The following is a 23,214-nucleotide window of genomic DNA, read 5'->3' on the forward strand; positions in this document are numbered from 1 at the left end:
ATGTGCAAAAGAGAATAAACTCCGTAGAAGGTGATAAAAAATTAATTTATGGCTTAATTGAAACACAGAAATTAAGTTAAGCAAAACCGTGTAAAAACAAATTGAAATGATAAAACGAAACTTAATTTTCATGTGAATTTTCAGTGCTGACGCTCCCATTCTAGAAATTTCAATTTGTTTCAGACAAAGACCACATTTAGCTTTATAAGGATTGTCATCCATCAATATCCAGTCTTTGTAGTCAGCTTGATGAGGCCACAGTTTATTGAAAATGCACTTTCCAGGCATCTCGTTCCTATTGGCATCGGAAGGGTTGTGGCCTTCCAGGTTGGAACTGCTCTAATTTTGGCAAATATTTTCAGAATCCCCCCCCTTATTTTTCTCGAGCACCTTCATCATCACTTTCGCCTCTTGAAGAACTTCTGGCTTCACGCTTTCGTCACAATCTGCCTAAATTTATGGATAACACCTGTTTCGAAAGATTGGGTGAATAGCCAATCAGACACCGATACTTTAGTTCGGGTAGCTAATTTTTTTTTTTTTTTTTTTTTTTTTTTTAATCGTTTGCAATGCAAATCCGCCAACAGATTGGTTAAGAGGCCATGTAATTTTAATTCCATATTCATGAGAAATCGCAATTCACACTGAGAATGGCAATCATTAGAAATGATAAGAAATGTCAAATGAGCAAAATTAAGGACCGTTTATTCATTTTGGCCAAAATTAAGGACCAAAAATCATTTTTGAAAAAATTAAGGACTTTTAAGGACCGTACGAACCCTGCTTTTCCATTATACAACTTTGAAGTTTAATAGGCAAGCAATATAATTCAAGAGAGTTGAAAAAGATTTTTTGGCACATTATGCAACCCTGCACATTATGCTCCAAGAGCCAAGATGTGTTCGTTAGAATTTGTTATCCAAATATGTGTTCGTTGTCAGAACACAAAAATCTTTCGTGAAAGTGTTCGTTGTCCGATTCCTCTGCAGTCCAAACTGTTCGTTAACCAATCACCCTCTGTAATTAAATATAAATTCGGTAAAAGTATATTTACAGGTACCCCTTTGCAATTTTTGGCAGTACATGGATATCGAGTTTGTGCAATTCTTTGGCAAAGACAAAGAATTGCACAAACTCAGGATCCATGTACACATCAACCTATTTTCACTTCAAAATAAAACCCAGAATTGCACAAAAATGGCATTGCACACTCCCTTGTCTTTATCCATGGACACATCAACCTATTTTCACTTAAAAATAAATCACAGAATTGCACAAACTAGGCTCTGTGCACCCCTTGACTTTGTCCATGTACACACTGAACTATATTCACTTAAAAAGTCAAAGGAGCAGCCAACAAAAATGTATACATATATCTCAATAAATTACATTTTAAATCAAACAATGAAATAACATAAAAAAGGAAAATTATCTTTGCTCTACACACAGAAAATATCCACTTACTTTATTTACGAATTAACACCTCTTCAGTCAAAAAAATTCCTTAACAGCATCCAAAAACTTACTAAAATTATCTGAACTAGAATCTGTATACTGGCATCGCCCTGTAAATTGACAAAATAAGAGTAAAAAATATCCTCTGTAAACGACATTCAACCGTACAAACATTTCCAACATTCGACCATACTCATTTCCTTCCTACAAACAGGACACCTTATAATGGCTACTAAGTAAACCTTCATTTACACACTAGTCAAGTTATGCTCTTTTCCCCTTTCTTTCCAAATCATACAAAAACTTACCACAAACAAACTAATCTTACCACATTCAGCCATATTATTGTCTAAACCACAAAACAAGCAATATACTTCTTAACCAACACATACACCATAAGCCTTTATGAATTTACAGCAATCATGCAACCTATGACATCATACTAGGGTTTCCATACTGTTAAGTAACCACTAATAACTAGGTGCACCCTCTAGCAGTGTGGATGTATCAATAGCATCTCTGTATCTGCTCAAGCTCCAGTAACTAGAGGAGTTTAACTCTTTGTCCTATGCAAACTGTGCATCGAATTTAAATCCCTATTTTAAATTACAGTCCACTCTGTTTCATAATCCTTATCTAAATCAAACCTCCGTAACATTTGGTCCTAGTGACCCAAAGGTCTGCCCAGTGCTTTAAGTCAAATAGTTTCAATCCTAAGAACAATGGTGACTGAACCAGCCATTACAATGGTGAATCGTAAACGTGGGAATATCAAAGGACAGTTAAAGAAGATTACTATATGTGCGGATAATAAAAATATCTCCGAGCTACAAATTCAGTTGGATGTGATTTCGAAACTTCAAGAAAAATTCGATGTTCTAAAGGAAGAATATTACAAAAACATCAGCGAAAAAGATTTTGAAGAAACTGAAAAAACGCTGTCGCAAATAGATGAAGACTTGCAAAATTCAGAGGTAAGTCTAAAATCTTTGATTAATAAGCTTAAAATTAGTGAAAATATTCTGCTTATATAAATCAAAACACTGACAGTTCTACTTATTTGAAGTCAAGCAATAACGATCAGTTAAAGCTAATGTCAATAAAACTTCCAAAAATCCTTCTTCCTATTTTTCACTGGAAAATTTGAGGAGTGGAACTTGTTTAAAAGTCAATTTGTTAGTCTAATTGACGAAAATTCAGACCTTTCTGAAAACAAAAAGCTTCATTATCTATGTGGGTCACTAAAAGGAGAATCAAAAATTATAGAAACCTCAGATGATAGTTACATTTCCTTATTCAAGGCTCTAAAGCATAGTTCGAGAACAAAAGAATTATTGTTCACTGTCACATTAAAAGCATTCTCAATCTTCAATCTATCAAACATGAGTCAGCCAAAGAACTTCGAAACTTGCTAGATAATATAAATAAAAATCTTAGATCGCTGAAAATTTTAGATTTCGAAAGAGACAAATTTTCTAATGCCTTGTTATTTAATGTTGTTCTCGAAAAAATAGACAGAGAAACAAGAAAACAGTTTGAATTCACGTTAAAGTACAATGAAGTCCCAGATTTTGATAACTTCTTTATAATTTTTAGAAAGAAGGTGTCAAGTTCTAAGTAGTTTTAACAATAACATTTCATCTAAGCACATTTGCGAACAGTCGAAAACCTTTATCGTCAATTCTATTGATTTATTTAAAATATGTGTAGCTTGTAAAACCCAAAGTAATCATCCATTATACCACTGTGATAAATTTCAAGAAATGAAATTTAAAAAAAGATTAGATTTGGTTAAAATTAATAAACTCTGTAATAATTGCTTAAGTATGCGCTACTCTGTTTATGATTGTAATTCTAAAAGAGTTTGTATTAATTCAGAAGTCAAACAACAAAACTCAGCATTATATATTTACAAAATTTTCACAGGACTAGTTTCGATGGTTTTACCGAACCACCATACTCAGCTGCAAAACTGCAAATGAACAAGATAGGAAATAATGATTAGATAAGATAAGAAAGCCTGGACAAGAATAAGCAAGTGGCGCCATCTGTTGGTGAAACCAGAACTAAAATATAATTTCTTTAAAGGCCGAAGGCAAATTTGGATTGGAATTAGAATCGTTAACTAGAACAGAAAGATTTTTATGAATGTGAAATGACTCTAGAAAATCCAGTTCTCCAATGGAAGATGTTTTTTGAATAATTTTGGCAGCAGAAAAATTGAAAGTGTGGTTTTCGGACCAACAATGTTGAGCAACAGAAGACTTCTGCGTTTCCTTTTTTCTAACATATGCCTCATGTTCCTTGACGCGAAATTTTAAGGCTCTCTTAGTTTGGCCAATGTAAATTAAGCCACACTGGCAAGGAATCCTATAAATACCCCAGGAATTCATATCCGGAATGGGGTCCTTGAGTATGGAACTCGGAATTTTATTGATGGGAGAATAAACAACCCGAAAGTTAAATTTCTGCAAAATATGTGCAACTTTATAGCTAATTGATGGAAAGAACGGAATGACGAATGACAACAGAATTTTTATAATCTCCGAAAACAAGAGCGTGCTTTTTAGTGTGTTGAAATGAGAATTTTTTAACTGCTTGATTAATAATGTTGGGTGAAAAGCCCCTGTCAATAGCTATTGCTTTTAAATAATTTAAAATTTAATTTATTTTAGTTCTGGTTTCACCAACAGATTTCTTCATCAAGGGCTAGTTTGGAGGAGCAAACTTGAAGAGCATGAAAAACATAGGAATAAAATGAAGCTAACTTTTGTTTAGTCGGATGACATGATTTAAAGTGTGGTGGAAGGCAAACCGATGAAGGTTTACGGTAAACCGTAGTACTGAAGTTGGATGTGTTACGTGTAACCAGAATGTCGAGAAACGGAAGAGAATTGCAAGTCTCAAGTTCAAAAGTGAACTGAATAGCAGGATCAATAGAATTCATTGTTGAAAGAACTTTATTACCTTCAAACAGGGTAAAAGTATCGTCTACACAGCGGAACCATACTGGGAAGTTTAAAGTTTCAAACAATTTTGATTCATAATAATGCATGTAGAATCAGCCAGGATGGGACTGAGGGGGCTTCCCATGGCTAATCCTTCAGTTTGCTTGTAATATTTATTTTGGAAAACAAAATGTGTTTGTTTCAAACAGAGTTGAGTGAGAGAAATTAGCTCATCAATTTCGATGCAAGAAAAATGAAATTCGCGAAGTCTGGTTTCTAGACATCTTAATGCACCCTCCACTGGGACATTGGTGAATAATGATTTTACATCAAAAGAAACCATGAGTAAATTGCTAGGAGAAATGTTTTAAACCTTTTTTACAAACTGTATTGAATTTTTTATGGTTTAAATGCTATTGTCTAATAGAGTTGAAAATCTAGAAACTAAATATTTAGTTAATGGATACGATGCAGTACCTAAATTTGATACAATAGGGCGGAAAGGAATACCACTTTTATGAATTTTGGGAAGAGCATATAATCTGGCACAATTCGCAACAGATGGGATAAGCGAATGTTTTAAGTTGCTTGAAATGATTTGCGAAGATTTAGTCGCAGTTTTTTTTTTTTTTTTTTTTTTTTTTTTTGACAAGTCCGAAGGTGAAGGATCTTTAGGGATCGGATAATATGGTCCTTCGTTTAAGAGTTTAGTGACACCATAGATGTAAGTGTTCTTATCCACGACGACTATCTGGCCACCTTTGTCGGCCTTTGAAATGATAATATCCGGGTTAGAATGAATTTCGCACATTGTAGCTCTTTCTCTCGCAGTTAGATTTGGTTTCAAAGGTTTATTATTGAATTTCACACTTGAACTTGAAAGCTTTTTCGATAGGAGCCAATATCTTTGGAATCGGGGGTTTACAGGTTTGTGAGAAGTTAAAATTATATTTTAGAATTCTCTCTTGTTCTTCTGAAAGTCTAACTTTAGAAATATTAACTATTGGTTTGATGTTTACAATGGGAAGATTTTTTGAACTACTTGAAACTTTTGAACTACTTTTTGACTGTAAAAGAAGTTTTTCGAATTTAACTGCAAGGGTGTTTTTATGACGGTTAACTGCATTCTCCATTCTAGACCAAGACTTTTGTTCAAGGGCAGTGAATTTTGGATATGATTTAGCGAGTTCCAAATGAAGCTTATAGATTTCATGTTCAATTTTGGACCCCTGCCCCTGTCCCCTGTATCCCTGTCCAAAATTGAACATGAACTCTATAAGCTTCATTTGGAACTCGCTAAATCATATCCAAAATTCACTGCCCTTGAACAAAAGTCTTGGTCTAGAATGGAGAATGCAGTTAACCGTCATAAAAACACTCTTGCAGTTAAATTCGAAAAACTTCTTTTACAGTCAAAAAGTAGTTCAAAAGTTTCAAGTAGTTCAAAAAATCTTCCCATTGTAAACATCAAGCCAATAGTTAATATTTCTAAAGTTAGTCTTTCAGAAGAACAAGAGAGAATTCTAAAATATAATTTTAACTTCTCACAAACCTGTAAACCCTCGATTCCAAAGATTTTGGCTCCTATCGAAAAAGCTTTCAAGTTCAAGTGTGAAATTCAATAATAAACCTTTGAAACCAAATCTAACTGCGAGAGAAAGAGCTACAATGTGAGAAATTCATTCTAACCCGGATATTATCATTTCAAAGGCCGACAAAGGTGGCCAGATAGTCGTCGTGGATAAGAACACTTACATCTATGGTGTCACTAAACTCTTAAACGAAGGACCATATTATCCGATCCCTAAAGATCCTTCACCTTCGGACTTGTCAAAAAAAAAAACTGCGATTAAATCTTCACAAATCATTTCAAGCAACTTAAAACATTCGCTTATCCCATCTGTTGCGAATTGTGCCAGGTTATATGCTCTTCCCAAAATTCATAAAAGTGGTATTCCTTTCCGCCCTATTGTATCAAATTTAGGTGCTGCATCGTATCCATTAACTAAATATTTAGTTTCTAGATTTTCAACTCTATTAGACAATAACATTTAAACCATAAAAAATTCAATAGAGTTTGTAAAAAAGGTTTAAAACATTTCTCCTAGTAATTTACTCATGGTTTCTTTTGATGTAAAATCATTATTCACCAATGTCCCAGTGGAGGGTGCATTAAGATGTCTAGAAACCAGACTTCGTGAATTTCATTTCTCTTGCATCGAAATTGATGAGCTAATTTCTCTCACTCAACTCTGTTTGAAACAAACACATTTTGTTTTCCAAAATAAATATTACAAGCAAACTGAGGGATTAGCCATGGGAAGCCCCCTCAGTCCCATCCTGGCTGATTCTACATGCATTATTATGAATCAAAATTGTTTGAAACTTTAAACTTCCCAGTATGGTTCCGCTGTGTAGACGATACTTTTACCCTGTTTGAAGGTAATAAAGTTCTTTCAACAATGAATTCTATTGATCCTGCTATTCAGTTCACTTTTGAACTTGAGACTCTCAATTCTCTTCCGTTTCTCAACATTCTGGTTACACGTAACACATCCAACTTCAGTACTACGGTTTACTGTAAACCTTCATCGGTTTGCCTTCCACCACACTTTAAATCATGTCATCCGACTAAACAAAAGTTAGCTTCATTTTATTCCTATGTTTTCCATGCTCTTCAAGTTTGCTCCTCCAAACTAGCCCTTGATGAAGAACTAAATTATTTAAAAGCAATAGCTATTGACAGGGGCTTTTCACCCAACATTATTAATCAAGCAGTTAAAAAATTCTCATTTCAACACACTAAAAAGCACACTCTTGTTTTCGGAGATTATAAAAATTCTGTTGTCATTCCCTTCTTTCCATCAATTAGCTATAAAGTTGCACATATTTTGCAGAAATTTAACTTTCGGGTTGTTTATTCTCCCATCAATAAAATTCCGAGTTCCATACTCAAGGACCCCATTCCGGATATGAATTCCTGGGGTATTTATAGGATTCCTTGCCAGTGTGGTTTAATTTACATTGGCCAAACTAAGAGAGCCTTAAAATTTGGCGTCAAGGAACATGAGGCATATGTTAGAAAAAAGGAAACGCAGAAGTCTTCTGTTGCTCAACATTGTTGGTCCGAAAATCACACTTTCAATTTTTCTGCTGCCAAAATTATTCAAAAAACATCTTCCATTGGAGAACTGGATTTTCTAGAGGCATTTCACATTCATAAAAATCTTTCTGTTCTAGTTAACGATCCTAATTCCAATCCAAATTTGCCTTCGGCCTTTAAAGAAATTATGTTTTAGTTCTGGTTTCACCAACAGATGGCGTCACTTGCTTATTCTTGTCCATGCTTTCTTATCTTATCTAATCATTATTTCCTATCTTGTTCATTTGCGGTTTTGCAGCTGAGGATGGTGGTTCGGTAAAACCATCGAAACTAGTCCTGTGAAAATTTTGTAAATATAACGCTGATTTTTGTTGTTTGACTTCTGAATTAGTATTTATTTGGAGTGTTATTGTGTCTTAATTAAGAGTTTGTATTGTTTGTAAAAAATCTAATCACCATTCACCCCTTCATAAGTATTCCCCCTCGTCAATTAATTAAAATACCTCGATGTATTCAAGTCAAGGTTGTAGAAGCAATCCATATTCTGACGCTATAAATAACTCGAAGATAGTTCCTGCTCATAATGACGACTCATCACATATGGTCTCGCCAATCAAACAAAATAAGAATGTTACAGGCACCTCATTAATCACGGATGTAGATAAGTGTTGTCTACCTTCAAATAGCCTTCTACGCGCTGCAATGTTATTTACTGAGAATTCATTTGGCGAAAAAATGAAAGTAAAAGCAATTTTAGACAGCAGTAGTTCTGTTTCCATATGTACACAAGAAGTGGCTCATATTTTGGGATTAAAGAAAGAAAAATTTAATTCCACTATTTCAGGAATTAATGGAGAAGAATATTTTATTAAAAATGAAGTAATAGCAAAAATTTCTAACGATGAAGGTAACTTTCAAAAACATTATCATTTCTTGTGCTACCCAAAATCACAGAATTAACACCTGTGAAGAAATTCGGATATTTGTATACCTCGCGAATTTAAATTAGCTGACCCTACATTTTACATTCCAAGTAAAATCAGTTTACTTATAGATTGTTAGGTATTTTTTGAATTACTCAAGGCAGAAAAATTCAAATCACATGGTAATAATTTGATGTTTCAGAACAGTGTCTTTGGGTATGGTCACGGGGATTGTAAAAAATATAGTTTCTTATAATTTTACTTGTCTTACTCGTATTTCTGAAGAGGATTCTTTAGAACATTCTATAAAAAAATTCTTTGAAGTTGAATCTTTTCCAGGAGATGATACAAATGACAATTCTCAAACATTTGAAAGAGAATATTGTGAGCAACCTTTTATTGCCACTCACAAGCGTGATGGCACTGGAAGATTTATTGTTAGATTACCCATTTAGGAAGACAAACATTCTAGTTTTGGAGAATCTAAATCAATGTCGGAAAGACGTCTAAATTTGCTCTGGAACAAATTGGACAAAAATCAAACTATGTCCACTTTATATATGGCATTCATGGATGAATATCTTGCGTTAAATCATATGGAAAATGTTACTTCAGACTGCAAGAACTGTAGTGAAAATTATTGCATCCACATCACGCAGTGTTCCGTCCAGAAAGCATTTCTACCTCTCTTCGCATAGCGTTTGATGCCTCAGCTAAGTGCGCAAATGCAGTAAGTCTCAACTCCTTATTACTGAATGGTGGAACTGTGCAGCAAGATCTATTTTCAATAGTAACTCGTTTTTGAGCACATACATATGTATTTAGCACATACATTGCGAAAATGTACAGGCAAATTCTTGTCGAAGAAATTGATAGAGAACTTCAGAGAATTTTGTGGAAATCAAGTCCGTGTTCACCTGTTGAAACTTACAGACTGAGAACAATTACATATGGTACAACGTGTGCTCCGTATTTGGCCACAAGAACTTGAAAAGCTTTAGCTGAGGAGGAGCAGAGGTGTTTTCCCAGTGCTTCCGCAGTTTTACTTTCCGATGTCTACATGGATGATATTTTATCAGGTTCAGAAAATTTAGAGAACACAATTTCTTTGCAATTTGAATTAATATATCTATTGAACAAGGCTGGCATGCAGTTATATAAATGGGTTTCAAACCATCCAGACTTCTTAAACAACAACAACAAGGCTACTGAATATAACTTTTCTTCAGATTTCCATCTCGTGAAAACTCTCGTCATGCTTTGGGCATGTAATTCCGATAATTTAACCTTTAAGGTTAATATAGAATCAAAGGCAAGTTTCACAAAAAAAGGATGTTCTATCTTCTATAGCAAACCTGTCTGATCCTCTCAGACTAATTGGCCCAGTGATTACAAGGGCAAAAATATTTCTACAAAATCTGTGGAAACAAAAATTAAAATAGTCTGATGCAATTCCTCCCAATGATATGAAGGAAGGAATGGTTAAATTTCTTTACCCAAATTCACGCTTTAAATCAAGTAAAGGTTCCTAGGCATGTGATCATTACAAATCCCATAATGATTGAATTACATGGATTCAGCAATGCGTCGGAACGTGCCTATGGTGCAGCAATCTACATAAGCTCAAAAACTAGATTAGAACAGTGGAAAACAACACTGTTATGCTCCAAATATAAGAGTATCTATGATAAAAACCTTAACAATACCCAGACTGGAATTATGTGCGGCGTTGCTACTAGCTTGATTAACTTCAAAGGTCATCTCCATTATTCAAATTGAGTTTCATCATACGTACCTGTGGTTGGACTCTAAACATTGGCATGGATAAAAACTTCTCATGAAAGACTTAAACCCTTTGTGTCCAACCAAGTTAAACTAATCAATGAGCTACGGCCTGACTACAGTTGGAGACATGTTTCTTCAGAAAGCAATCCAGCTGACTTTATATCTAAAGGAACCAGCGTGACAAATCTGCAGAACTCTATGTGGTGGACTGGCCCTTCAGTTTTAAACTCGAACATTCCATCTTCTAAGGAACCTATTAACATGACTGATAATGATTATTCTAATGAACTAAAGACTAATTATAATCCTGTTTTAGTTTCTAACACTACTAATAACTTCATTGATGATTTTTTAAATACTAGTAACAGTTTTACTAAACTTGTACATATTTTTAGTTATATTTGCAGATTTATAAATAATATCAAATGTCCTAAGAATCCATAAGTTGGTAAATTAACAAAAGAAGTAATAAGTGCATTTAATCATTTAGTTAAATTAGTCCAACATGCAACTTTTAGACATGAAATTAATTGTTTAAAACATAACAAGGACTTGAAGCTCAGTCAAGTAAGAAATTTACATCCTTCTTTTTTTTTTTTTTTTTTATTTTTAGATTGAAATGATCTTTGAATTGGAGGTTGATTACAAAATTATCAATTGAGAAAGGATTCAAACCACCCAAAGCTATATTTTCATAAGAAACACTGCATGCGGGTCCACAATCACTTTTGCATTTTGTCAGATAAGAATTTTGGCCTATTGGAGGCAGAAATCTGGCTAGAAAGATTGTAAATGCTTGAGTGCTTTGTTTCAAAAACAAACCAATTAATTCAAATCAGTTAATGGGAAATTTACCAATGGAGCAAATCAATCCAAGCCCAACCTTTTTTAACTGTGGGATTGACTTCTGCAGTCCTTTTCTTATAAGTTATAAGGGTCAACGTAAAGGAACCTCTCAAAAGTTACATGTAGCAATATTCATATGTTTTGCCACCAAGGCAATCCATTTAGAGCTTATCACTGATTTCACATCAAAGGCTCGGTACAACTCTGATATACGCCCTAATTTCACCAAATGTGGCGATATGTGTTCTGCGCTGGTTTTTTGGCACGATTGCATGTTGTATGGCAACCCTGTTGACGCTGGAAAATCTTTCGCTGGAGCTCGTTGGTTTGCGTCATGCTCATTGGTTTTTCGTCTGTGTCTGAGAAGATAGGACGAGAAAGATAAGTTGTTGAATTGAAGTTCGGCAAAAGGAAATGTTATTGTGGCCATCCTGTTGAGGGGCAGTGAGTGGGTGTTTGGAGGAGTGGAAAGAGGCTCTGGGAGATTATTTTTTAGAAGTAGGGATTTATGTTTACTTGTGATTTTATTTATTTGTGAACCATAGTATGAATTTTCTGGATAATGTGTCTGGCTGTCATACAAATACGATAGTGATTACGTGTCAGCATGTTAAAGGCGGTATGAAATTGGTTTGAAATGTAGACAAAAAATTTAGATAGTAATACGGCAGCGTGGAGTTTCTCGCAACAAATGTTTGGCGAAAAATTTAGCAACTTGAGGGCGCATATCAGAGTAGTTCCAAAGGCTCTTATAGCAACACTAAAATGTTTCGGTAAAAGTATACTTTAAGGGTACCCCTTGGCGAAACTTGGCGGTACATGGATACCGAATTTATGCAATTCTTTGACTTGTTATTTTGGCCTGCGTAGCAGCGATTTTTGGAGCAAAAATTGCCGCTACGCAAGCCAAAATAACAAGTCAAAGAATTGCACAAACTTGGTATCCATGTACACATCGACCTATTTTCACTTAAAAAAAATCCCCAAATTGCACAAAAATGGCATTGTGCACTTCCTTGACTTTATCCATGTACACATTGACCTATTTTCACTTAAAAAAACATGAGAGAATTGCACAAACTATGCTTTATGCACTCCCTCGAGTTTGTCAATGTACACATCGATATATTTTCACTTAAAAAGTCAAAGGAGCACCCAATTCTACAGTAGGGGCAAACAAAAAACAACTTTACAATAATACAAGGTGTACCTTAAAGTCAACTCTAACCAACGTATTTTCTTCTCAAGAAGAAGAAAATGTTTATGTATATTCTCTGACAATGCTAAGAATTTCTTTGGGACAAATTCAGAGCTAAAGAGATTGCACAAACTTATGAATAATCCAGAGGAAGATTTAGCAAACTATTTAACATCCGAATGTATTAAATGGAAATTCATCCCTCCCAGATTTCTAAACTTTGGTGGGTTATGGTAATCAGGAGTTAAAACCTCCAAACACCACTTATGAAGCGTAACTGGTTCAATGTAATGTGCTTCAAATATATTAACATAATTCTTCAAATGTTAATACATTTGAAGAATTATTGACAGTTGTAACACAAATAGAAAAGATCTTAGCTGACCAATCAGTCCAATGTCAGCAGACCCAGTGATTTTAACTGCATTGACCCCAGGTCATTTTTTAATTGGTTGTCCATTAAATTCTATTGCAAAACAAACAATAATTGATAAACCAGACAATTATTTAACAAGGTGCCAAAGAACAAAAAAAATTTGTTCAATGTATTTGGAAACAATGGTCACTTGGTTACCTCAATCATTTAAACTTGCAAAACAAATGGATGTTTCTAAAAAATAATGTTAAACCCAATGACATGGTTATTCTTAAGGATAAAGATTTGCCTCCATACAAATGGAAACTTGGTTGAATCGAAAGGTTTGTTAAAGGTGCAGACAACGCTGTTAGAGTTGTGTACATCAGAAAAGCCAATGGAGTAGCAAAACGAGGCATTACTCAAATTTGTTTGTTACCCATAAATGATAATTAGTCTTGTTATGATAATTGTAAACCTGGTATATATCTTAAGAGACTTTTTCAATTTATGTAATTTTTCTTTGTAATTTTTGCAATATGCTTTGTATTAACTTCATATTTTTTAAATATATTCGTATGTCACTATATGTATTTTGAAATTATCAAAATTTCAACGAGGGAGTATGTTAAGTAACCACTAATCATAGCCCTGCCATTAATAACTAGGTGCGCCCTCTAGCGGTGTGGATGTATCAATAACACCTCTGTCTGCTCAAGCTCCAGCAACTAGAGGAGTTAAACTCATTGTCCTATGAAAACTGTACATCGGATTTAAATTCCTATTTTAAATTACAGTCCATTTTGTTTCATAATTCTTATCTAAATCAAACCTCCGTAACACATACCATTCAACTATTCAGGCTACCATAAATGAAACAACAACTTGCTGATAAATTAAACAACTTCACGATAATACAAGAGGTACCCTTCTCTCCACTCTAACCATAAATTCATTCACATTATCTGAAAGGACATAGTTATATAAGGGTGCCCCTTTGATTAGCAACAAATTTTGCTGAATGTTGGTGATGAAAACCCATTTCTGGTTACCATGATAGTTTTAGCTTCATGATTTTTTTAAGTGAAATAGATCGAAGTATACATAAGACAAAAATAAGGCAATGCACAATGCCTAGTTTGAGCAATTCTCTGATGTTCACTGTTCTGAAGAGTAAATAGATCGATGTGTATATGGAGACAAAGTTTGTGCAAATTTTTTACTTCTTATTTCGGTTTTGCGTAGCGGCCATCTTGAAATTGTGCCTTCCTGGCACTGATCTTGCATCAAAGAAGGAACGTCAAAAAACACGAGGGGGTTAGAGTACATTTAAGGGTGCCCCTTGGATTATCGCTAAGTTGTCGTTTCATTTATCCCCAAATTGTTGTTCATTTATCATCAAGTTGTTGTATCATTTACAGTAACCAGAGTAGTTGAATGCTATGGAAACCCTATTATGATGTGATACATTTGAATGCTGGGAAAAGGTTTGGAAAGTGTGTGTCACATTTTGGATAAAATACATTGTTATTTTAAGGCCCATTGGCACATTGGTTAGCACAACAGGTCTGGGGTTCGATTCCCGGGCTGGGCAAGGTCGACTCAGCCTTTCATCCCTTGATTTCCATCACTTGGGTTGATAAAATGAGTACCAAGTTTGCTTGGGGACTGAACACTGGAGGTCCTGCAACATGCTGACCACTTGTTCAGGGCAAATGCTTACACAACCCGGAGCCCATAGTCAAGAAAGCAGATTTTGGGCACTGCAGGGGAGCAGTAGATTTCGGGTACTGCACCTATTAGGGCTGTTACGCCACTGAGTTTAGTTTTTTTACGTTGTTATTTTGTTGTTTACACAGTAAAATGGATGAATATGGTAAGATTAATTTGAAGTTTCTGTACAATTTGGAACAAAAGCATTAATTGACTGGTGTGTAAATGAAGGTTTACTTAGTAGCCATTATTAAGTGTCCTGTTTGTAGGAAGGAAATGCATATAGTCAAATGTCGGACAATAAAGGCACTACAAAGGATATTTTTTAACTATTATTTTTGTGAATTTATGTGGCAAGGCCAGTATACAGATTCTAGTTCAGGTAATTTTAGGGAGTTTTTGGATGCTGTTAAGGAATTTTGTTTGACTGAAGACACGTAAATTCGTAAATAAGGTAAGTAGATATCTCCTTTGTGTAGCACTAAGATGAATTTCCCTTTTTATGTTATTTCATTGTTTGATATAAAATGTAGTTTATTGAGATTATATATATATATTTTTGGCTGCTCCTTTGAACTTTTAAGTGAATATAGATCGATGTATACATGGACAAAGTTAACAGAGTACGCAATGCCTAGTTTGTGCAATTCTCTGATGTTTTTTTAAGTGAAAATAGGTCGATGTGTATATGGACACCAAGTCTGTGCAATTCTTTGACTTGTTATTTTTGATTTGTGTAGCGCTGCTACTCAAAGCCAAAATAACAAGTCAAGAATTGCACAAACTCGGTGTCCATGTACCACCAAAAATCGTCTAGGGACAACCATAAATATATTTTTATCCACGAGGGGCACCCAATTGTAAACTATTACCAAAATTGTACTGTCATAAGCCTGATAAAAATACTAACAGTGATAATCAGAGTGTAAGGTCAACTACATGATTTATTAAAGATTATTTAAATAAGATTCAGTAATTACACATTACTTATAAATGCATGCATTAGTTTATAAGTTTCAAGTACATTCAGTTAGCTAATGATTACTGGCTGAGACTGCTTCTTGACGAAGTAAACAGCAAAATTTTAATTATATATAGCCAAAGATGTAAGACAGGTGAATGCTAGCTATTATAGCTATCCTTCAAGTTATATTTTAATAAGCTATCCTATTACAAGGATAGATTTCTACAGATACTGGCATCTTTGATTTCTTTCTGTATTTTAATACCTGGAGAACTAAGTCTTTTAGGTTTAAAATGACTTGGGAAGCTAGACAATAGCTTCATCCGCAGAGAACCTGTTGGCGCCGTTGCATTTTTACTCGCCAAGCTCGCGGTTCATCAACTATGAGCAGAGCCGTAAGCCTGATATTATTTTGTAAACGTGATTTTTAGTGCATGTAAATTCAAGTTAGCAAACAAAACAATATATTAAGCATATGGTAGTAAAAATTCACAGATAATATGCATGTACATGTAAAACTAACCGGTTAAACGTTATATACGGAAATAAATTTGTATTAAATTCAAGTTAGCACAGAAAAAAGAATAGGCTGATCTTTGGAATATGGTAACAGGTAGTTTGGCGACATTTTGGAGGCGATAAAGGTTACTACCTAGGACTTTGGTAATAATGTGAGAAGTACTCAGTTCCGATTACGCATTATTTTGTGTGAGGGAAATGAGAGATCATGAGATATGTCATGTGACATTAATGGACAAATTACAGTTCTTTAATCGGAAAAGGGAGGTAAATTTGGAAAAATTACAAAATAATATAATACTACAGATATTTGTGTGAAATAGCTTCATTGTGTGTTGTGTGAAATAGTGTTGATTAATTTTCGGATTGCATGGCGCTATGTAAAGTGAATTCTAAATTTTTAATGCGTTAATCTGATAATAATAATAAGTTGAGATTGTGTGAAAGGAAGGATATTACAGATAAGTTTGAATGGCGGTGCAAGAAATCTGGTGAAAATGGACATTTTGTGAAACGGAGTGTAAGGAAGGGTACGTGGTTTGCTGAAAGTAGTTTGAGTATGGGTGAAATTTTATTAATTTCTTATTACTGGGTGAATAGACTGCCAGTTGACTACTGGATTTCGGATTTAGAAATTAGCAATAGTACTGCAGCCGATTGGAACTCTTTCTGTAGGGAAGTGTGCGTGCCACGTAATGAAGATTCTGAAGAAGATTAGGTTATTCTGAAGAAGATTAGTTAGTATTTTTAATCATTTCAGGATATTATTTTTATGCATGGTTCTAAATGTAAGGATTAAATAAATTAATATGGTATTATTGGAAAATTGTTATTAGCAATGATTTAGTTTAAAGTAATTAGGATTGTAAGCTAATTTTTATTAACTTAATGTATGTGCTTATTTATATGTTAAGTAGTGTTTGTTAATTTAATTATATTTTAATTTAATGATCGTGATTTTGTGAGTTATATGTTTGTAGTATTTTGGAATACGTTTGAGAAGTATACGTTGAGTATTTTCATGCATTTTCGTGAAATTTTTCTAATTTATGAGAAAAAAGTAGTGTACATGGATACAGTGAAGAGTGTGCGTTATGCCATTTTTGTGCAATTGTGGGATGTTTTTTTAAGTAAAAATAAGTTAATGTTTGCGATAGAAATTCGTTGGTGATATAATATAATAGATAATTTAGAGGTAAAAGTTTTTGGATATTTTATTTATTTTATACGTGGAAATGTTCATACTTGGAAAGGGTATACTTTTTCGCGATCAGGTAATTTCATATATGTGCTTTTTACCAAGTTTAAAGATTCAGAAATTTTCTTGCATTCTCGTGCAAATTTTTGTAATTTATGAGAAAATAGCAGTGTAGATGGATAAAGTTAAGGGTGTGAGCAATGCCATTTTTGTGCAATTCTGGGATGTTTTTTTAAGTAAAAATAAGTCGACGTGTAAATGGTTTATGTGTATGTGCTATTCTGAAAAACGCGCAAGGAGTTTGCGATTGTGCACTTTTTCCCAATTTTGCAGTTAATATTTGTCATGATTAAGCAGTTTTGTTACATAAAATTTCTAGCATAAGTGTAATTTGGCTAGTAGATTGTTGGAAAAAGTGTTGAGTAAATAAAAAGAAAAGAAACGTCTTTACTTCGTGAAGACAAAATGGCGCCAAAAAAAATAGAGAGTTGCCGTAGCAGAGTTGGTCGCCAAATTTTCGCCAAAAAATCGCCAAGTTACCATAATCCAAAGATCAACCAGAGTATATTAAGCATAAGACAATATATAAGCATTTATAATGGAAATAAAAAATATAAATTAGTATTAATGTACTGAAATATATTCCTTACACCAGCAGTGGTTTGCTAATTTTGATGACCATGGTGATGCATCAAACTATTTTGTCATAGATAATCAATCATATTTTTTATTTCAATTTAATCATCTATTTATGTCACACCTGCTCTCCTCTGAAAGGTTATTGTTAGAAAAGCATTAACAATATATTATCTTGTTAAAATTTTACACCATAAAAATTGATTTATTCTCATAATTTTAGATGACAATAAACAATAATAAAAATAAAAGCATTACTTAATTATTTAAAATGCACATGCATATTTTTGCAGTCTACGAAAACAAATTATTATAGGGGTTAAAAACCTCATAGTTCTGCATGCTTACAGCTGTTAATAATTAAGAACACAACGTGAACAGCCGTGTTACAAATTAGCATTCACCCCACCCACCGTATTTTCTTCCTTTCATCCCGAACCTTTGAGAACCGGCATCTATCTACGAAAATATTTCTATCTATTCGTTGTTTAAAAATTCAGAAAAAATAATAAATAAGAGAAGAATAATATAAATCTGCGGCTCTACTCTTATATGCGCCCTAAGATCGCCAAATTTGGCGATATGTGTTCTGCGATGGTTTTTGGCGAAATTGCGTATTGTATGGCAACCCTTTTGACGTTGAAATCTCTTTTACTGGAGTGCTTTAATTGCTCGTTGGTTCGTGTCGTGCGTGTTTTGAAATGGCCTATGTTGCAATGAGAGACGTGGTTGCAACAGGGTCTGGGAGATTATTTTTAGTGGCTGTTCATGATAGAAGTAAGGAAACGCTGATGCAGTCTATTAAAGAATGGGGTTGATCTTTACAATATGGTAACTGGTAGTTTGGCGACATTTTGGAGGTTACTACCGGGACTTTGGTAATAATGTGAGCAGTACTCAGTTCCGATTACGCATTATTTTGAGTGAGGGAAATGAGAGATCATGGGATATGTCATGTGATATTAATGGACGAATTACGGTTCTTGAATCGGAAAAGGGGGAAATCGGGAAAAAATCTGGAAATTTTGTATTTGGTTTATTCTGTGTTCTGTGAAACAGTGTTCGTGAATTTTTGGATCCCATGGCCGTAACTAAAGAAAAGTTTATCGGACACGTAATCAAGATTCTGAAGAAGATTAGGTAAGTTAGTATTTTTAATTATTTGAGGATATTATTTTTATGCATTGTTCTAAATGTAAGGTGGAAAGGAATTTTGTATTATTGGGAAAATTGTTATTAGCAATGATTTAGTTTAAAGTAATTAGGATTGTAAGCTAATTTTTATTAATTTAATGTATGTGCTCATTTATATTTTAAGTAGTGTTTTTGAATTTAATTATATTTTAATGAAATGATAGTTATTTTGTGAATTTTATGTTTGTAGGAATTTGGTATACGTTTAAGTTGAAATAAACGTGCATGGAAATAATTTAAATATTTGATATTAAGTATTTGTAATGCTTGCGGTATGAATTCGTTGGTGACATGTATAATGTAATAGATGATTTAGAGGTAAAAGTTTTTGGATATTTTATTTATTTTATATGTGGAAATGTTCATATTTGTAAAGGGTAAATACTTTTTCGCGATCAGGTAATTTCATATATGTTCTTTTTACCGGGTTTAAAGATTGAGAAAATTGTCATGTATTTTTGTGAAATTTTTCTAATTTATGAGAAAAAAGCAGTGTACATGGATATAGTGAAGAGTGTGCGCAATGCCATTTTTGTGCAATTGTGGGATGTTTTTTTAAGTAAAAATAAGTCGACGTGTACATGGTTTAGTGATATTTTAATTAAATGATAGTTATTTTGTGAATTTTACGTCTGTAGGAATTTGGTATACGTTTAAGTTGAAATAAACGTGCATGGAAATAATTTAAATATTTGATACTAAGTATTTGTAATGCTTGCGGTATGAATTCGTTGGTGACGTGTATAATGTAATAGATGATTTAGAGGTAAAAGTTTTTGGATATTTTATTTATTTTATGTGTGGAAATGTTCATATTTGTAAAGGGTAAATACTTTTTCGCGATCAGGTAATTTCATATATGTTCTTTTTACCGGGTTTAAAGATTGAGAAAATTGTCATGTATTTTCGTGAAATTTTTCTAATTTATGAGAAAAAAGCAGTGTACACGGATATAGTGAAGAGTGTGCGCAATGCTATTTTTGTGCAATTCTGGGATGTTTTTATAAGTAAAAATAAGTCGCCGTGTATGTGTTATTTTGAAAAACGCGTAAGGAGTATGGTATTGTGCACTTTTTCCCAATTTTGCAGTGAATATTTGTCATGATTAAGCAGTTTTGTTTGATAAAATTTCTAGCATAAGTGTAATTCGGCTACTAGATTGTTGGAAGAAGTGTTTAGTAGATAAAAAGAAACATGTCTTTACTTCGTGAAGACAAAATGGCGGCGGGGAAAAAAAAATAGAGGGTTGCTGTAGGAGAGTTGGTCGCCAAATTTTCGCCAAAAAAACGCCAAGTTACCATAATGTAAAGATCAACCAAGAATGGATTGAGCTTAGTAAAACTATTTTTTCGGATGGCTGGAAATCTTACAAGGATTTAGGAAAAGAAGGTTTTGAACATTTATTTTTGAACCATAGTATGAATTTTGTGGATAGCAAGTCTGGCTGTCATATAAATACCATAGACGCGGCAGGTTAAAGCTACGTTCTGCTATCCGAATAAGCATCCATTATGGTAAGTGCATTTTATTTTATTGTTTTTATTTTGTAGAATGTTATGTTCATTGTTTTTTTACTATGAATTTCTGTTGTTATTGTTGTTTTTTGAATTATTTGTAATTTAGTTATTTTAGTTTATTTTGTTGATTTGTGCACAGTGCCTAGATTGTGCAATTCGTAGACTTTTTTTAAGTTTAAACAGAATGCTGTGTACATGGCATTCTTTGGAATTTATTTTTGGTACAACTCTAATATACGCCTTAATTTCACCAAATGTGGCGATATGTGTCCTGCGCTGGTTTTTGGCGCGATTCCGTGTTCTATGGCAACCCTGTTGACATTGAAAAATCTTTCGCTGCAGCTCGTTGGTTCGCCTCTGTGTCTGAGAAGATGGGAGGGAAAGATAAAATGGTAGTTGTTGAATTGAAGTTCGGCAAAAGGAAATATGATTGTGGCTATCCTGTTAAGGGGTAGTGGGTATTTGGAACTGTGGAAAGAGGGTCTGGGAGATTATTTTTAATGGCAGTGCATAATAGAAGTAAGGATTTGTGATTTTATTTATTTGTGAACCATAGTATAAATTTTCTGGATAGTGTGTCTGGCTGTCATGTAAATACGATAGTGATTACGTGACGGCATGTTAAAGGCGGTATGAAATTTATATTTCTGCTATTCGAAAACGCATTAATTCATGGTAAGTGCATTTTATTTTATCCTTGTTCTTATTTTGTAGAATGTTATGTTCATTGGTTCTTTAGTATGAATTTCTGTCGTTATTGTTGTTTTTTTAAATTGTTTGAAATTTATTTTAGTTTATTTTGTTGTTTAGTATCTAGACTGTACAATTCGTAGATGTTTTTTAAAGTTGAAACAGAACGCTGTGTACGTGGTATTCTTTGAAATTTATTGTTATGTTATTTTATTAAAGCGAGGAGTGCTTAGATCGTAGATTCCTTCCTTGCCTAAATTGTGCAATTGGAAGAATTTTTTTTAAGTTTAAACAGGATGCTGTGTACATGGTATTCTTTGAAATTTATTGTTGTTATGTTAATTTATTAAAGCGAGGTCTGCGTAGTTTGTAGATTCGTTCGTTGCCTACATTGTGCAATTCGTAGATGTTTTTTTAAGTTAAAATATGTCGCTGTGTACATGGATTCTTGTCAAATATTTTTGGTTAGAAACTTTACGTTTTTGCTATCTAAATTTTTTGTTTCTGTTTCGGATTTTTAGCTAAACTTTGTTCAAAACGTAGTTTTTGCATGTGCGAAAACCGCATTTTTGGAGACATTTTAGGCTAAAAGTTCAAAATGTAGACAAAAAATTTAGATAGTAATATGGCAGCGTGAAGTTTCTCGCCAAAAATATTTGGCGAGAAATTTGGCGACTTGAGGGCGCATATCAGAGTAGTTCCAAATCTGCAAATGTGAACGCAAGAGGACTTCGAACAAGCGAAATAGGATAAATTCGCTGAGTTACCAGGTTTGAACTATTATCGCCAAAGTTGGCGATGTTTACATTTAGCAGGTTCTCTGTGGAAGTGCTTCCACAACTTCACTGCCTTATTTCTAAGCAATATTTTATATTTTAAAATACTTGCACTCAGCAATATTAGTGACTCACAAAGTCAATATACTAAATACTGAAGATTCATGATAATTATATTTCTCAAATTTGCCTAATAAATTATATATTTCACTAATCCATTAATTTGCACTGAACTTCTTAATACAAGTCAAATGTAAGATATTTCAAATAAAAAATCATAACATACACATTTCTGTTTACGAATACACAACTCTTGAATACTCTAGAAATAATATTTGCCACATGATACTCTTAACAAGTATTTGTTCTAAACATTTTCAAAAGTCTGTCTTTGGAATAAGTGGTTTAAAAATAGTTTATAATAAAATACACTTATTGTACTACTAATATACATAATCGTTTTAGGTTAGATTTAAATAAATAATTTCATTGCTATCATACGTTAGAAGTTTAAATGTAAGAATTAGAAGCACAGATAGTTCATGCAGCAAACACCAAGTGATCTACAGATATAAGTCATGAACTTAATATCTGCTGTAATATTCACATGGCCTATACATGATCGACATATAACATTCGAAATGATAAAATACATATATGTTTGTAGATTAACGAAAATATCTTACCTGATATTGCAGCAGATGGTACATCATCATCATCGAAACCTTTGCCTTTATATGCGAATTTGACATTCGAACAAGGCAAAGACTTTGTTACCGTCATTTCTAACAAAAGCAAAGCTATGTTAAAAGATGAGGAAATCGTCCACCTCATCTTGATTAAGAATTATTACGCTAACAAATCACCGTGACATCATGCTTTACTTTAAAAATCTGTCATGGCATTCAAACAATAACATATAAATATAAACACAGGAAGTTATCATTCTCAATACCAGGCCTTTCGAATCCAAAGCAGTCTTGCGTTGCCAGATGGCGTTCCCATCGAAAGATGCAGCGCATCCTATCCTATCCTAAATTTGAGTTTCAGAAAGCAGCGCCTCCTTTTACTCTCTGTATCACGTGAAGAACATCAGTAAAACAAAAAGACTAAAGTAAAAGTCGGGTACTCTCTTAGATGTTCTCCATTTCCCAGGGAAAAGCACAAATATTCATCTGACATTCTCCATCCTTAACATTTTTTACTTATACTAGATTCTTCAGTTCACTGATTTCGACCTTCAACCAGACACTCACCTTTTTCGTCGACTGATGGCTGCCAGCTGACTTTTACTTTCGTCTTTTTGTTTTACTGGTGTTCTTCACGTGATACAGAGTAAAAGGAGGCGCTGCTTTCTGAAACTCAAATTCACTATATGTTCTTAGTAACAATCG

General features: G+C 33.6%; 1 protein-coding gene across 1 annotated transcript in view; it reads right to left on the reverse strand.

Annotated features, from left to right (window-relative positions):
* Nucleotides 1-22,836, reverse strand: part of LOC118187618 (glypican-6-like) — a 111,270-nt gene extending 88,434 nt beyond the window's left edge. The window contains exon 1 of the mRNA XM_085809688.1: nt 22,507-22,836. Coding sequence (XP_085665814.1) covers nt 22,507-22,654 — 148 coding nt within the window. The 5' untranslated portion in view covers nt 22,655-22,836. The remainder of the gene's footprint in view (nt 1-22,506) is intronic.
* Nucleotides 22,837-23,214: the final 378 nt, after the last annotated feature.

The sequence above is a fragment of the Stegodyphus dumicola genome, chromosome X2 (genome assembly GCF_044657685.1).
Source record: "Stegodyphus dumicola isolate Sdum_Otavi_A_Nest chromosome X2, ASM4465768v1".
NCBI classification, from domain to species: domain Eukaryota; kingdom Metazoa; phylum Arthropoda; class Arachnida; order Araneae; family Eresidae; genus Stegodyphus; species Stegodyphus dumicola.